The following is an 18,185-nucleotide window of genomic DNA, read 5'->3' as shown; positions in this document are numbered from 1 at the left end:
GCAGAAGATAAGACATGAGATTTTTTCCTGCGGATCTGTGTATGGAATATTCCACTGGCATATCTATACTTCATTTTGAGTGCAGACCAAAGTCCACACTTGAAGACCAAAGTATTTCTGTGCAAACTTCAGGACAAGCCAGAAACTTGGGCCTGAGCCAATTGTGCCACCAACTATCCTACCTTTGCTCGCAGCACGGCAGCTTGGCCAGCTTTGGGCAAACAAGCTGAATATGGAGTCAATTCTAGAAAGGCCCTGCATACCACCACCGAAGGTGAATAGCCTGATATTGTGTTGCTTTTCCAACAGTCTGTCCACGGAGCTACAGAAGTTCTTCTGAAGAAGTAGATATAAAGTGAAAAAGACAAGAAAGCACACTGAGCTGAATTCCATTCCCTTACCCCCATTGTCCGTGCACGGTGGATTTGATGTGAACTGAGGATTTGAATGTATGCAGTTTGCATGATACTCCAAAAATTGCCAGTTCCCTCACAAGAGACTTTTTTGGCCATAAGAAGGAATCCTTGGGAGCTGTGCTTTTTACTAGGTGCTCAAACTGTTGCCTGCATAAGCTCTATGCACTAAGGAGAAGATAGCACACCGTGGCTTCTCTCCTGACCGTCGTCAGTAGGTCCCAGAGTTGTTGCCCAGGCACAGGTGTACCTGTACGTGCTACAGTATCACAAGTGACTGGCTGGATGCAACAGTTCTAAGGAACTACCAAGAATGAATAGTGTTTTTTATTATGGTACGTTGGAGCTACCTTCATAAATCAGGCTTACCATACAAGATACTATGCTATCACTATTTGACATAAATTAAAAACCACAGATCTAGAGTGAGGGTATAGCTAAAAAAACCCTCCAGGTTTCTGTCTGTGGTGATACTGTCATGGTGAATGTCTTATCAGTCTGAAGACTGCAATTTACCTAAACATTCTGAATCTTTACATGCTTGAAAGACAGCTTTTGTAAGGTGGTTTGGTTTTCTGTTTTGATCTTGTTAAATTATAGTTCAGCATTCTAATGCAAATTCAAAGAGAAACTCTGAATCTTCAACTTGCATCTTCTTAAATATCAATTTCCTCTTTAAAAAAAAAACCTATCAGAGAAATGTCATATGAAACTATAGACACACATACACATATGTACATTTGATAATGCAAGTTATTCAGTTTAATCTAGGTCTTGACTTATGATATGGAGTGGCTTCCCTCCCCAAGGAACTTTGTGTCTGTCTGTTTCAGGGTTTTAATTTGGGAATGCACTTCTGGAATGGTTCTCAGAGACGAAGTCAAGAACTGGTGTCCTTTTCAGTGAAACTAAATGAGAAGGTGTGCTCCAAAAGTGTGCCTAATGTGCTCCGTCCACTGATGGGTTTTCAGATCACAGGACTGTGTTTGAATAGGTGTACCTAGCCCAGGACATGATACAGACGGTGATTCAAAGTAGCTGCAGTTGTAGGAACCCTGTCAAGCTTGAAAAATGCAAAAGATCACAAGCATAATCCTGACTCCAGTAGAGTGAAAAATAAGATTCCCTTTCACTTTGGGGAAGGCATATTATACCTAGAATAGGCACTCTCCCTGCCTTGGCAGCTGGGTGACAAGAAAGAACAGCTACAGCAATCAATTTGTAGATACAGCTACTGGATCTGAAGTCATAATATACTCTGAATTGCACTTATCTGCAGAGCTAGAAAATACACCCTTTTGCACCCTTTGGTAAAGACACATTAACCCTGCTGGACAGTCACATTAATGGATAGCTTCAATAACATCATAGCTTCTTTGTTTGCCACTGTCCATGCAAACAAAATAAATTCCTCTACTAGCACAGCCTGCACCTGCTTGTCTTTTACAGCCATTTTAAACACTATTTTGTACAGGTGTGAGTGCTCATCATTTGTTAATAGGTGGCATGATGATGGAGGAAAATAGTGTATTCATTCATGTCCTTCATCTGTGTATTTATTACTTCTATTTTTACTGTTTCATTTAGATAATGCTGAAATGCTAAGGGTTGAAGACAGCCATTCACATGTGCAAATAACACCACATCCTGTTCTGGGAGATGCCAGTAAAGATACTGTTATGTCCATATAGGCAGGTGTGGTCAGGGAATTTCAGGTGTATATTTATAGTAATTCTCCACCGAGTAAAATATTCTGGCAAAAAAATCCAGAAGCAAGAAATGGTGCCTGGTGGATTTGATTTTAGGCTGTAAGCTACATGCTATGTCTTTGTAACCCGTGGCACAGGCAAATGATTTTAACCATAGAGATAAAAGTTACTGGATTCTTTTGAGACTATTTTGGCAAACATAAAGCCTATTAAAGAGAGGATCAGGAGTCACATTTGTGAAAATATGTTGGGAATAGAAATTAAACTATAACATCTGCATTATGAGAATATACTTTTTAATTAAAAAGAACATATTTGCACAGCTAATATAGATCAGAGAGTATTGGAGGAAGCTGTTATTGCTTGTCACAAGAGACACTGGTCCTCAGGTTTGATTTGATTCACATGTGAACAATGCATATCTCAACGTTTAGATTCATGGTTGCTTGATTCAACCCAAATTGCATGCTGTGACTATTATATTTGGTACAGTACTTGAACACAGTGTATTTAAATATACTACACTGAAAATTAAAACCTTTTGTTTAGTCATAATTAGCAAATATAGTTATCAAGATACCACAGACTTTATTTCTTTGGGGGGAAAAAAAGTATTTAAAGAACAATAAGAAGTTAATATGCCTCCATAAAAATTGAAATGCATAGGGCCAGATTGTGACAGTTTGCTCATACAGCACTAAGGTACTATTTAATATGCAAATTAGGATTCTCTGCTTTTGAAGCGCTGGATTCTGATATCCTTATTAATTTTTGCTTATACTTTATTCCACATGTTGCCCTAATTACTACAGCGAGAATTATTTGTGGACTATGGTACTATTTAATTGAGGAAGGCTATCATAAACTGTCTGTAGGAAATGGGTTCATGTAACTTTTAACTCTGACAAAAAGTCCAGGTAAAAACATGAAACCTTTAATATTCTGAAATTTTAGATAAGAATTTGGTTGGGGGTTTTTTGCCCTCTAAAAGATAGTATGAGTACTTTGAAATAACTTTACTTTGGTGGTTCTTTTAAATTTTTTCACGAACAATAGATGTTTTAATCTCTAAACTGGATGCAAACAAACCATGCTACTTATTCACTGTATGTAATATGTAAATCTTGGAGTTTTAACAGGGTACCTAAATCACAGTCTACTCAAATTTTACATTTGTTCATCCCATTGATGATATCCTAGCACTGCTCGGTGGTGGCTATACTTGTTTATAAACAATAAGTGTATGAATAACTGTCATATGTCTTTCCCTGTCCATTCTTCCCTGGATGGGAACATTGGACGGACATTTTTCAAACCAATAGACACTGGTTTTGTTAAGTCAAGATCAAAGCACTGCACTTGTATTTTGCCTCGATTGGAGTTCCTGTTTCTAAAATAATAATACAATTTCTGATTCATAGAGACGTGAATTTCATAGCCTTCAGCCGCCTTCTAAGAAAGCAGTTTTCCATTTCTAACCAATAATTGCTATTGTTTAATTTGTGGTATTGAATGCCTGATGTATTCATAAAGTAAGGGCAAGGTGATTCTGGGAACATCAGGCCTTGTTGCCATGGAAATACACATTTACTTACACAAACACATTTCAAGAGAAAAATCACTTTTAGAAAAGTTCATAAAAAGATAAAAATATTTTTTTAAAATATTGATCAGGTCATGGAAAGAATTATCTTCCATTTTTTGTTCATATATGTTAACTGGGGTACCGTGTACCGTGATGCTGAGTCAGTTCATACCCCACTAGCTGTTGCAGTGACAGAAGATGCTATTTAGGGGGAGCATGTGAACCTGGCCACTTTCTGCTTTAGCCCCCTCCTCCCTTTCTTCTTAGTTTGGCAGGCAAAAGGGAATATTTTCACCACCACTTCATTTCTTCCCCACAGTCTTCTTGAACAAAAATGGTCTGATGTTTCAGACGTCTTAAGTTTTCAGTATTTTCCTTGTTCCATCAGATCTCAGTATTGCTCCCAAGGTTTATTTCTATCCTATCTGTATTTGTGAGACTCTTATTTCATCTCCTGATTAATTTACCAAAAGTCTGCTCTGCTGCGTAGAGAATCAAGTGATCGAGAATTGTCACCACTGGCACTTTTTCAAGCCTCAGATGAGTTGTGAACACAAGCTCAAGCTTCAGTTTCTCATTGGTAAGGAAAGCTTCTTCCAGCAGACGAGCTAAGACGTCTAACTTGCCAAGTTGGATCATTTGGCTCTTGCCATAGCTGCTCCAGAAATCCTCAGTGTGGATTTACTTTGGGGAAGATCAACCAAGAGCTCTATAGCAGAACATTCTGTATTTTGCTTAGCTTCTCAAAGCACATCAGCAAAATTGAGATTTCCCAGGGCCATACCGCTGCTGCTTAATCTTACCTGGCTATTTAGGCTGGTCCTGCTCCGAGGAAGACCTCGGGCACTGCAGCACGCGGTCCAGCGCAAAGTGCCAGAAGGTCGCAACTCCTGCTTCTCCTCAAGTCTTGTCACACTGCTACCTTAAAGGGGATACGGTGACAGTGTAATAATTTCTCAGGTAGCTCAAACAGCAGAGGTTTGTCCTGAAACGTGTGACAGGCTGGTGGCTGTAGGTGGATAGCCCAAAGGAGGTGAATGCCAAATCGGACAAACCTAGCCGACACCAGCCGTCACCGTTCAGAAATGTTCTGCTTTTCTTGCCCTTGTGCTGATATTGCCTGTCTGCCTGGGCTTATCTCGTCCTCTGCCTGTCTTTCAGTGAGCAGTGAAAAATGGTGTGGAAGAACAAAGGCACTGATCCACTTACTGTTTCTTTTCAGTGCCTTGATCTCAGAAATGAAGGCTTGGGTGTAAGTGTAAGCTGTCGGGGGCTGTGCTGAGAAAGAGTTTTTGAGAGCTTTCATGTCAGCTCTAGAGGTGCTCTAGAAGAATTACACATGCTCGCCTGGTACAAATAAAATTATGTAATAGGCATTCCTAAAAAAATAATGGGAGGAATGATAAAATCCTTAAGTACACCCTATTAAAAAAAAAAAAAGGATGGATAGGTTCAGAAGGCAGTGGAAGCTCTTTACCTCAGAAATAACCACCTCAATGAATTCTTCAAGGCCGGTGAAGATTACAAGCTTTGCTGCCAATACTGGATGCTGCAACAATCCTTTTAAACTAACACCTGACACATCTGAACTGGGAAGATGCTTGCAGGTAAGATCATCTGTATCTACCAAGACAACTTAAAGTTCACATGACAAGAGAAGAAAAGTACAGCTGTAGATAGACACTGTGTATTTAGTTATAGAAAAAAATACAAAAACACATCAGAGCATGGTAACAGATCAACAGCTTCCTGTAATTTGTTAGGTTGAAAATAAGCATTTTGTCTCATCCAGATCTTTTAGTACAAGAATTCACTGAAACATAATCTTATAAATAAGAAAATGTACTACTTTTGTCAAGAAGATGTAGGAATTGCAAGGTAGAGTAGATGCAGGCTTATCTGCTTGTACTACATATATATCAAACATATGCTTCAAAAGCCAAAAAAAACCCCAACTATATGATATGGAGCTTAACAATATAAAAAAACCAATTCTACGGAAATATAAAATGGATTTTATGGTTGCTAGGTTTTGTTTCATGTTGGCTTGCTTTCTTATCAACTGAAAACTCTTCTGTTGTATACCAGAGCAAAGGACCTGCAACATTTAAAGTGTGTGGTAGACTTGTGTTAAATGAAATCTGGTCTGACAGATGCTGAAAGAAGATAAATTATTTAAGAAAAATGTTGCATAAAAGTTTTACTGAACTGAGAGAAAGAAAAAATTCCCATGACTACCTGCTTTGCACTGAATAACGTCAATAGAAGTGGCAACACTGAAATAGCTATTTGTAGAAGAAAGACATAATGGAAAAAAAAAAACCAAAATCTCTGTAACTGCTATTCTTTTTGTGTTTTGGGGGCATGTAACTTTTAACGTTGTTTAGTGCAATTATTATTGGTTCTTACTTGTGTCAACTATTCCTATGAAATCAGGAAAAATACTTGGTGAATAAGATCTCAAGATCATCTATTTTCTTTTCTATAGCTTTTAAACTATCTTAGCATCTCTCTATTCATTTAGAATAGAGTACAGAGAAATTGAGAGATTTTTATGGCATTTGTAGTTTCATATATACACTTTGGTCTGACTTGACCTTGGGTGTTATGGTGGTATTAATCCTGGATATGGCTCCAGGGCAACCATAACCAGCACAGTGTGCTTCATCTTACTCTTCAGAATTCAGGAAACTTCTTTTCCAATTGTCCAAGGAAAAACAATAAGACTTTTTAAAGAAAGATACAACTTGTCCATAGAGAAAAACACTAGGACCTCAATGTTGAGCTTATCAAGGACTATGTTAAGAGTTCACTGGGCCAAAATTTTAAATGCCAACATAGGAACAAAATTTTGTTACATAGCCTTTCAATTCATTAGACAAAACATAGTAAGAACTAAGGGAACCTGATACTAAATTCATTTTAGAAATGAGGAGCAAAATTAGGGTCAATTTTTTTTGCAGTCAACAAAATTGACTCAGCAACAGTTATATAGGTTCGTCATCACTGAATGTTTTTTCTAAAAGAGATGTTTTATTTCAAACTGGAGTTAATGCAAGGGAAATCTACATCCTGCATTTTGCTGAAGACGAGACAATGATCAAAACGGTCTTATTTAACTGTAATGCCAATATTAACTGTGCAATCCTAAGCCGCATTTCAGATTCCTTCTTTAAGGCAGGAAAAGCATCGATTTAAGATTCCAAGAGTAATTTTAGTTTGCTGAGGGCTACATCTTTCACAGCCGAAGCAGGGCTTTATTGAAGATGAAGGCATACTTTGTGTACCTTTAGTCACCTATACTCATCTCCAGTTTGTAGGCTTTACTGGCATAATTATGCCAGTAAAAGTTGTAAAGATGTGTGGTTCATTCATTGGTGTCATTCTACTCTAAGATAGGATCAGTTATACTATCAAGGGTGAATCTTCAGAATTAATCTGTCAAGACCATGGATTTACAATATTATTGCTGTTCGTGTTCCTTAATTTAGGTATTGAGATATTGTTCTCATAAAACATTGAGTAGTCATAAGATTTATATACCTGTAAGAAAAAGGCAGTCTCAGTGAGTTTCCCCATGCAGAATTATTTTGGTAGAAAAGTGCTAAAATGTTCTTGTTGCCCTTTGTTAACTAAAAAAAAAAAATCTCTTTTAATTCGAAATGACCTTTCCTTTCAAATTGCAGTTAGGTTATATCAAATAAGGTTAACAGTTTTAAAAGGTCAAAACCAAATTAAATCTTTTGAAGTAATAAAAATATATCTGTTGACCTGACCTTTATTTATTTACTCTTCCATTCAGTTTTGGACGATGGTATGTAAAAATGTTTATATCTGATACATTACTAGTGTTGCAAGGTGGAAAAAAAAAATTGAAATCTTCAAAATTCTTATGAGAGACAAATGTTTTCATGTACTTGCGTATATTAAGATGCACCTTATATTTGACTGTCAACAAGAAATTAGGAGTTGATTTTAGACAGAGAAACTTTTGTGATGGGGAAGTTGAATCACCTAATTCTAAAAAGACTTTGGAGGAGATTTAGGTGCTACAAGTATTGTGATGTAATTATTAGAATATACTTATTAAGTAAGTCTTAGCATTTATGAGTTAAAGATTTGCTCAAAATTTTTGAAAACAAAGACCTCCACTTAATACAACAGTTTCTGAATTATGTCTTAGCACAGTCAGAAATTTAGCAACAAAATCCTCCAGTAGTGCATTGATGGACCATCATCTAACCATTTTGGAGAGTATAAAATAACAGGTGAGGAAATTAAAATGTCCTTCAAGTTGAGAAGTAATCCTTTTTATTTGCCACAGTGCTTGCATAGGGGGACAGTGGTCTCTACTGATATTTACCTCTGAAAATGTCATGCAATTCTACGTTATGCTTCTCTCTTCTCCCACCCCTCATATGTATGTTTTTAAATCCTCTTAAGGAATGAATTCTTCACTTTCTGCATGAAGACAGCGTCCATTTGTTGTTGTCACTGCAATGCAAATAGGCATAGTAAGAAATCTTGTCAGAATCCATAAATCAAAGGAATTATAGCACTAAACAGAAAATATAAGACAATTACAGAGGTGAGATTATTGGCTTCCTTGGCCCAAATAGCTGGGCATAATTGAGAACCTGAGAGTTTTTCTTGTTGGGAGGAGCAACCAATGATAGATTCTGTTATCTATTGGGTGCAAATCTGGCTTATTTACCAGAAAAGTGCTAAATCCTGTTTCTCTAAGTGCCACAGAAAGAACGAGAAGTCATAGCCTTGCTTACAACTCAAAGCCAACCTGCTAGAAAATTATGTGCAAAAAAAGCCTCTATCTTGGTTCCTGCTGGGGCCACCCTAACGGTTTGTCTACGGCTGTCCTCTGCATTTTTGCTCTAACTGTTCTCCCTCATGCGTTTGCCATCCTTCCACATTAACGCTGTCTGTTTCCATTACCGTAAGCAAGGAGGTATTGAATTGCTAAAGCAACCAAGAAGAGTGACTGGCATGGTCTCCAGCATAGCAGGAAATCTAGTTAGGAAAAGAAAAAAAACCTAGAAGCAACTGCACGTCCAGCTTGTCAGCCACAAGTCTGGGCAGCTTCACAGAAATGGAGGGGAATATAGTCTTCCTCAGGTGGTGAAGCTGATACCAAGAAGTGCACGTTTCTGGAAGAATCTGTGCAATGCAGGAGGGCCTGGGTAGTAACAAAGGTCTTCATTCCTCTAACCTGCTTTTCTTACATAGCTTGGCCTTTTGCCCTCCCTTCAAAGAAAAACAAACGTTCTACTGCAGAGAATGCTTTATTAAGGCTTTGTAACACTTTTGTCCCGCTGCCTCCATGCACATACACAGAAACGTTTCATTATGCAGTCCCTAGATATGTAATTGGGGCAACATTCTCCAAGGAAATAATATGATGTAAAATTTCTACCGAAGAGATTGCTGAGTGCAGAGTGGGAAGACTTAGTCACAGTTGTTTCAAACACTTCAGGATACAAGAGCATTTTTACCTTTTTTGTTTGCAGGGATCACAGGGGTTTCTTTCCTCAGTCTAATCTATTATTTTGTATTTTACGTTAATGCAAATAAATGAAACTGCTTGGATTAGGGGATGATAGTAATAAAAACACCAAGAAATCTCTGGGAACCTTTTGGCTCTCAAAAATCAGTTTCATTTAAATAAAAATGAAGCACCAGAACAGCAAAACAAAAATCATTAAGTAAAGTGATGTTATAAATAATGCTGCTGAGAGATTTTCTTTACAAGTAAACGTATGGACACATTCACAATACAAGAGCTTATAAATAACTCTTCTGGCATTTTATCATCTTTCAATCACACTAACTTACAGTATGTATGTTTACTGCTTTATGGAATTATTTGTACAAGAGAGATGGGGAGCTAGAAAGTAGGTTTGTTTTAAAGATATTACACTGTGACTATCACTGTGACTGTATTACGAGACCTTATTGTTTTGGGGTAGTAGGAATTACAGTGGTTATCTCTAAGATGTTTTCTTTTTTTTCTGTGTGTCTTTCTTTGCTTCCATCCACTTGTAAAGTTAGACCTGGATTCTGTGTTTGTAGCAAGTTGAGTGATGTAAAATATCTACATTAATACCCTTGAAGCCCCAAAATGTGTTAATACTTTTTTCCTTGGTTTAAATGGTACATTTTTTGTGTGTTTTAGAAAACCAAATTGAAAAAAGTGACCAGGTAAAAAAATAGGGATATATATGTTTGTATTCCAGCAAATGTCATTTCATCGTGTGATGATTTCTAGCTAGCCCACCATTCCAGAAGTGCTGTCCCATGTGTATGCTCTGCTAAAATGCCACTTGGAATGAAGATTTTGTTAGGAGTTACAATGTAAACAGGATTTTTTCTGAATTGTTAGAAGAGTTTAAATTTCAAAGTTTTTGTGAAGCCAGATAATGCTTAAGTCCAGTCCATTGACCAAGGTGGGGTGGGTAGCTGAATTTCAGTATAACAAGAACATGAATGAAGCAAAAAATACCCTGTAATCACCCTGGATAACCTAAAGATATCCTTTAATTCACGTCACAGGGACAGGGGGTGTGTATTCAGATCTACATGAGAAACCTTCCATCCTGAAACACTTCCTACCACAGCTCTGTGCAAATCCTCCTCTGGAGAACTCCACCAAGCCACTCCTGTTGTGGGTTTGGGAATAACACTGCTATACTGCATTGCTGCAGTACTCACCACCACTGTGAAACCACTGGAAACTTCAAAAGCAATCCTTAGCCTCATTCATTAACGTATTTGAAGTGGCTGGAATCTTCTCTGTTTCAAACTAGGATAAACTTAATTTTTCTAAAACTTTCACAAAACACAGAGCCAATTTTTTGTTGTTGTTGTTTGCATCCATTTGAAATGCCAGTAATTTATTTTTAATCTGTATAATTCATATAAAGAAATACTGGTTTAAAAGTTAGTTACAATCTAAAAATCACACATTTTCATTTTAAAAAACTTTGCAGGGGGACATCATAAAGAATTGCAAAACTGGTTTTAAATATGATTTCAAGTCATTAAATTTATTGAAATTGATCCTTTTCCAAAGAAAAAAAGATTCAGATAGAGAAATTTTTCAACATTTTTCCTGTAAATTTCTAATTAAAATTTCTAATTAGAATTAGAATTTTAGAAATTCCTAATTTTAATTTCTAATTAGAAATTTACTGTAGAAAACTGCTGCTCTCTCTGGAGCAATAAAAACTGGAGTGACAATTTTTATATCAATCAGAGTTATCAGAAAGGAATATTTTTTTTCTAACTCAAAAAAGTAAAGCAGAATAGGCTGAATTCCTCTCAGATTTCCTAGGCAGTTTGCCTAACCTTCATATGACTACTCCTCCTCATCTACAGAAATGAGGTAACAGCTCCCTTTCCAATAGTGCCATGAGCATTAATCCGTTATTCTGGTACAAACTAAGTAAATCCACAGATTGGGGACTGAAGCAGTTGTAACTATGTCATGAAATAAAATTTTGTCTTTCACCTCAGATTAAAAAAAGTAACATTCCTAAACTTTTGATCCTTATGAGAAGTTTTTCTATTCAGATGGGAACTGATATAGCATTCTATCTTGCTGCAGTTGTGTATTCATAAATCATCAACTGTAAATGTTTTTACAAATATAAATAACATTATTTAAACAATTTGAAAAAAAGCAAATCTAAATTCAAATCTAAAATAATTTTCTCCTTGGGGCCTGCATGAGAGAACATCAAATGTGCACACTGGATGCCATGGGCATTGTGGTTGCTCAGAACCTTGGACTTTTACCTTCTCCTCAAGTCAGAAGAATCATGTTTCTCATTTCTCTGGCAGCAGTCATGGAGTGGCCAGGTGTAAGGATAGTTATTTAGTTGAAAGCCTACTTTTACTAACAGAATCCTGCATTTCCATACTGGAAAACAGCTCTTACTATATGAAATAGTACCGTGCTTACCTATTAAAAGGTGATTTTCTGTTCCATGATCAAATTATCCCATGACTCTGAATCAAAGAAAATATGTGAAGAAAAAGTCTTTAAATCAATCACTCTCCTGGATCAGTAGACTATTACAGAAATGATGAAACTTCTCAATTAACCTTGAAGAGAAATTAAATTGGTCACTGGACTGCAAGAATCCAGTAACAGTTTTGTACTCGGCTGAGCTACTATACAACATACAATGTAATTCATAATGCATCTAAACCCAAGCTCAGATATGAACAAAGACAAGCAAGCTTTTATTCTGGGTTGCCTACCAAATTTTTAATTGGAAGACATTCCAAGTGAGCTAACCCAGCTTGGTATTGCATCTGCCATTTTGTATTCATGGACGGTATGACCACACAAAGCAATAAACATATGGAAAAAAAGGGATCCGTTTCCCGACAGATCTTTTTTTCATATCACAGTTGTTTTTTCTCTAAAAATGCATCAAATTATTAAGTAATTGAAAAGTAGACAGCTTCTGATCTTTCTTTTTCTCTTTTCATCAGTAATTGAGAGCCTGGCTATGATATACTGCACGTGAAAACTGTTTAAACCCTTTTGTGGAATACCTTTCTATTCGGATATGCAGTTTAGCACAGAGGAGGGCCTGTTACAACTTGCAAGTAAATTTAATTTCTTACAGAATTTATAGTATAAACTAACTATAGTTATCCTTGAAAAAAAAAAAGAATTTTAAAAGTAAGGATGATCTTGTAATTTAGCAAAGTCTGGGTTTTCAGATAAGGAATCACATTTGAGCTCCATATGACTGTTAAATGTGCCAAATTAAAAATGCCAGAGTTGTCTAATTCATGCTGCAGACTAGCGATAGTATACAGTCATTATGCCAGTTAGATGGAAGCCATTTAAAGGGAAGATAAAACAGAGAGTGGGATGGTATATTAAGACCATTTTAACAGTGTGACAGAAGAGTACGGTCCTGTATTTTCCTATAATATGGGAACCGCACAGTTTATTTTAAACCTAGTAAACTGAAGCTGCAACTATTTACCTTATGTTTCATATCCGTCTTTGGAAAAGACTGAGGCCTAACGTTCTGTTTTTTTCACCGATGAAACCGCAGCTGCAGAAATGACAAAATGTCACACTGGAAATCTGCTGCAAAGTTTCTTAGAAATCTTGCTGAGATTGTCCACCTGTGAGCTGTGTTACAGAGCAGCACCACAACTCTGTAAATAAGGATCATCTGGTGTTCTGGCAACGGGACCTGAAAAGGTGACCACCTACAAGTACCACCTTAGGAAGGTCAAGGACTTTTGGATACTGTGTGGTGGCCCAGTCTGTTCTTCACAGACATTTGCTGGATGAAATGCCTCGTGGAACATGGACCCTTTCTCCTTTTTTTAAGACCTGTGTGGAGCTGTAGAGAAGGAATGGCAATAAAGACGTAAAATAAGTCAACGATACATTAATCGTCGTACAAATATCTCCCCACTGCATGGGGTCTTTTCCAAAGGGATTTGGCTAGTATAATAGCAACTAAGAAATTGTAGTTAGAGACGAAAAAAAGGAGATGAGAGCTGTCTTTATATGGATCAAATAACATGCTGCCCAGAAGGCACAGGTGCCTCGGGGTGATTTGCCCCATCGTCCCACACCTTAGCCCGAGACAAGGAAAGCTGTCCATTACATTGTATGCATTTGTTTACTCAAGTGGAGCCAGACCCTTAAAGGAATTGCAGATAATTGTTCAACAAAAACTGCACTTGCACTTGAAGCACAGCCTTTCTGCTTCCCTAACACGGGCCACTCTGGAAAGCAGCTTAATCCGAGCCTGTAGTTTTGTATTGCAAACCATAAAAAAGGTGCAGGAACCAAGAGTCTCCTTGCTGCTCAGTTATTCGGAGGAGGCGTAGGAAGGCAGGAGGCACTCGATGGTCTCTGTCATCGCCCCTGCCAGGGTCCCTCCTGCAAATTTTCCTGCTGGTTCAAGGTGGTTTTAAGCTTCACTCCTCCCTCTGGCAGTACCCACCTAAGGCATCGCTCACCTACTACGAGGAGGATCTGCCAGCCCACCAGCAGACTGAGGAGCAAAGAAAATGAAAAGGCGACAAAGCTACCAAATTGACTAATAATAATTTGAACATGCACAGAGAGGGGATATAAACATTCTGTAGGTAATCTTTTTACTGGTTTGGGTTGCTTTCTAGACCTAGCAGATCTCATGTAAAACAAGGATTTCACTGGTGATGATACACAACTCCTGTATGAAGTGAACAGATTGAACTGTTTATGTTCAACTGCTGAAAACACTCCAGAAATTGATGTCAATGTCAGAAACCTTATTAGGTTTCAGAAGAGGTAGGAAAGCTTCAGCCTAATCACAGGATAGGAGGTCTTCAGGCTTTTGAGAATGACATCTGAAGGGCATTTAGATTGTTTTCTATAAAAGGAAAGGGCAAATTTCCAGTACATACATAATCACTGGTAGCATTTATGTTGTCATCCTCTCTAAAGCAGTAACAAAGTGCACAAATGGTGGATGATTAGAGAGGTCAGTGAAGTGCTCCATTCAGCTGTAATTGTAGAGTTTTTAAAAATTCCTTTGACATCAGAAAATATCATATGTTTTTTTAACCCAGCTTTTTGCTATGATTAGTTAATTCATTCAAAATCTGTGAAGAAACAGAATGGCAAATTAAAAGCAGTAAACCAGGAATGTCATTCTGCAGTAGCCATAAGTAATCAGCAAAATCAGTTCACTGTAAAATTACTGCTACCTGCCAACGCTTAACTCCGCATGCACAAGATATCAGCAAATTTTTGTTTAAAATACTGCCACCTTGCAGATCTGGAAAGTCCTTTGAAAGAAGTGCTGCCCCATCTACACTTTTGCTGATGCTGCAATCAGTTTTCTCTCTTTTCCTGCTCCCCCTAGAGCACTTCACAAGATTTTCTTGTCTCACATAGAAAATCTGAATACACTATTTTATTTAATTAACATAACTTTTAAACTATCATTGCCTTATAAAATCTGGCAATCTTCCTGCTAAGGAAATGATGCAACCTCTTTCTCTCTAATAGTATGTGAAAACAATTTTGAAGCAAATTTGCATCAGAGAATAACCGCATTGTGAAAATAAAAATATAATCTGCCACTGACCAAACAGGACTTCTCACTTCAGTAATATTCTTCAAAATAAGGACTAATTCCTATTACTCATAGTTGGTTAATAGTGGTGGAATCCTTCAGATTGAGTAGAGGTTTCAGTCCAGGAACAAGGGAAATAAACCACATGACATTGTCCATTGCACCAAGTGGAAGTCTACATTATTTATAAACTTTCTTGTTTCACAAAAGTACAAAACTGAAATAGAGGGAACACATGGCAGAAAGAATGTAGAGCTGGGGAAATGAAGAGACAGTCCTGTGCTGACTCCCTGGTGTGAAGGGAAGAAAAAAAAAAAAAAGACATTCAGATGACCACAAGCTTAAGTTTTACGTAACTTCCATAATTCCAGACCATGAGGGATGCAACTGTTGGCATACTGTAACTCAAAAGATGGAAAAAAAAAAAAGTATCTTTATAGCAGGCTCAGATGTAGTTTAGAATTTCTGAAAAATGTCTCTGTAGTACAGTCCTGTTCCCACATCGGTTACACATTCAGGGCTATATTTGAATGATTTGTCATGTGAACTTTACTTTGTACTAGTCAAAAATTATGTTGAACATAGCAGGTTGTAACTTTGACATTAAAGGGTACTTTCTCTTCTGTGCACCTAAGTTTTACCATTGGGCTTTTGTCATTGATGGGGGAGAATGAGGTAGTTCAGCTGATCCCCAGACAAACATTCGTAGCATCTTAAATGCTGTGATGCCACTTAATGTTTGCAGTCATTTCAATTTTTCAGCTAATGGTTCTTTGCTTGCCATCAGCAACCATTAGGGTGGAGTCATAAGCTCTCTGGGAGAGTTAATATTGCCTTCTTGGTTTTTATCTTATCTTATTTTAGGACACCTTTTTTTTCAAGATCTTTATTCTCCTCTTCAGGGTTTCTAGAGAAGTCCAGGATAGGAAAAGGTTTTAAATGTTGATGTCTTGTCTCCTGCAGGATTTGCAAATAAAATCGTGAATCCTTTGACTGTGCAGTGCTTTGCACAAGGTTGTTTGGTGTCACATGTGTCGTTGTGTGAGTGTGTCCGTCCCCCCCACATCTACCTCCTTATTTGTTACATTAATTTTTTACAGCGTATGAGGTCAGGGGCAATGCCTCACGTAAAAAAAGACTGATGGAAGGAACTGAGTTGTGGATTAATGCTGTGGCCACTGAAATCCATAGCAAAATTCATACCACCATCAGATGCAGCAAGAATAAGCTTTAGGAAATTACTCAGATCTCTCTAAAGTCCTTCCACATACAATTCTACGTTTCAGTTGGTAAAAACGTGATTTGTCCTTATCTCATATTAATCACTATACTTCTGCATGAGACATTTTACATGTGTTATTCATCAAAAAGGGAAATTGCAAAGCCCACTGGGACAACCAGGTGCAGAATGTTGTGTCTGGGTTGATCTTAGTTTAGCTGAAGCTCAGATCTGCTGTTTCAAAGTAGAAAGGAAAAATAGCTTTCAGTATTTCAGTGTTTTCTGTAAAGCAAAACAGATTGTAGGTACACACAGCTCAGAATAGCCACCAGGAGTAATCTGCAGTATCTAACTAAAACAGGATCTCTTAGAATCACATACAAGAAGCACCTTGTGTTCTTATCAATGGACACCATAAAAAGCAGTTTGACCAGACCCTAATATATATTCTAATTGTAGGCAGCATAGTAGCTAGTACCCGTTTGCTCTTTGTGTCAACTGTTTTTTCTCCTGTTTTAAAAGATTAAAGGCCAAGGAGGTGGGGGGTGGTTCTTGCAGGTTTCTCTGAGTCTTAATTGTAACTTCTCCCTCACACAAACAGTCCTGATAGTCTGCAAGCACTCTTGATTCTGCACTCTCATACAATCTCCTTTTCAAAATAAATGGAAAGCTACAAAGCTTCCAGCAGTATTAAATTTTGTGTAGACGTTCACTTGCTCTAAAGGACATTTTTTGCTGCTGTAGTTTCCATAGTAAATGGCCTTTGATTTAGCTCATGGTTATCAATGAAAAAACACCATTGCTTCATACATTGTGTATCAGCCATTTGCCAGTGACACAAGAAACTGCAGGTGAAAGGAAGGATGACTTTAAGTACATTTCTTCTCATGCCTGTGCATTCAAGCTGGTTTGCCTTGTAGAAAAATTAGATGTCCTAAAGCTGATAAATGTGACTGACACTGTTAAAGACAGAGTGACTTCAGACATTTTCTTTCTGGTTTGCAGTAGAGGTGACCTCACCTGGTGGTAGCTATCATGCAGTTTTTTCCCTCAGATCTTTACTTTTCACTGTATCACTTTGCAGGTTCATGGGTCTGCAGTCATCGCAAGTTACTTTAAATACTCTGCATTCTACCCATCCTCAATCTACTGAGGGTAGATTTAAGTACCTCTGAGGTGGTACAAATGAATACGAATGAAATCTGAATCCACATATTTCACCTTTTATTTTTGCAGCCGGACCCTGCGGGCAGAGATATCTCCATCCGACCAATCTTGGAGCACTGCGAAAACACTCACATGACAATTTGGCTTGGGATTGTCTACGCTTATAAAGGGCTGCTGATGGTAAGCATTGCTTGTTCTACACAATACCGACTGCAGCTTCTAATTACTGATAGGCATGAACTGAATTATATTTGCTTTCCAAATGGCTGGGACAGAGTTAAAACTTCCGTGAATACATCTTTTGTAATTGGATCTGTTCTAAAGTTCATTAGGTGGTGGTATGTGGATATATGCATACGTAAAATAAATAAGACATTAATAGCACTTAAGCTGAATACTATAGATACACCGCAAACCAAGAAATTCCATAGTGAAAAGATGGGTCTATGAATGAGACAATTCTGTAAATAAAGAAGCCTGATCATCTGAATTCCTTTAGGTTCTCCAAAAAGGTGGGACTAGGTTATTCTAGATGTTTGCCTCTGAGTTGCAAATGTCCTTCAGGAGCAGTCGCAGGAGACGCAAGATTAATCTGGAGCCTGAATCAAAATAACCCTTTTGTCACTGAGGCCCATCTCCACAAAAAGATTTCATTACTAAAATGGACCTCAGGAACCATGAATCCTGAGCATTGACAGTTTCAAAAAAAATCCCCAAACCCTGTAACGGTGACTATTAGTGATTAAAAGCTCCTAAGCCTGAAGGTTTTAAAAACATCTGATTTTGACAGTACTGACCAGCTGATCACCTGTCTTGAGCTGAGCCCCATCTGGATCCTAAACCTAGATAAACATTACTCTACACTGCCTGAAGGGTTCAATCTGTTCTGTGGGTTCGTATCATGCCTGTTCATTAGGACACCTATGAAGGAGGGGGTCAGGGGTGGTTGGTGCTGCTGCCCTGGGGCAAGCG

At 37.7% G+C, this 18,185-nt stretch overlaps 1 protein-coding gene across 3 annotated transcripts in view; it reads left to right on the top strand.

Annotated features, from left to right (window-relative positions):
- GABBR2 (gamma-aminobutyric acid type B receptor subunit 2) overlaps nt 1-18,185 on the top strand; it is a 483,069-nt gene that overhangs the window by 424,213 nt on the left and 40,671 nt on the right. For all 3 annotated transcript variants that reach the window (XM_049830441.1, XM_049830442.1, XM_049830443.1), the window contains exon 14: nt 17,283-17,393. In XM_049830441.1, the coding sequence (XP_049686398.1) occupies nt 17,283-17,393 (111 nt within the window). The remainder of the gene's footprint in view (nt 1-17,282; nt 17,394-18,185) is intronic.

The sequence above is a fragment of the Accipiter gentilis genome, chromosome 27, assembly GCF_929443795.1.
Source record: "Accipiter gentilis chromosome 27, bAccGen1.1, whole genome shotgun sequence".
In the NCBI taxonomy this organism is placed as follows: domain Eukaryota; kingdom Metazoa; phylum Chordata; class Aves; order Accipitriformes; family Accipitridae; genus Astur; species Astur gentilis.
The sequence above is the reverse complement of the archived record's forward strand: the minus strand, read 5'-3'. Positions and strand labels throughout refer to the sequence as shown.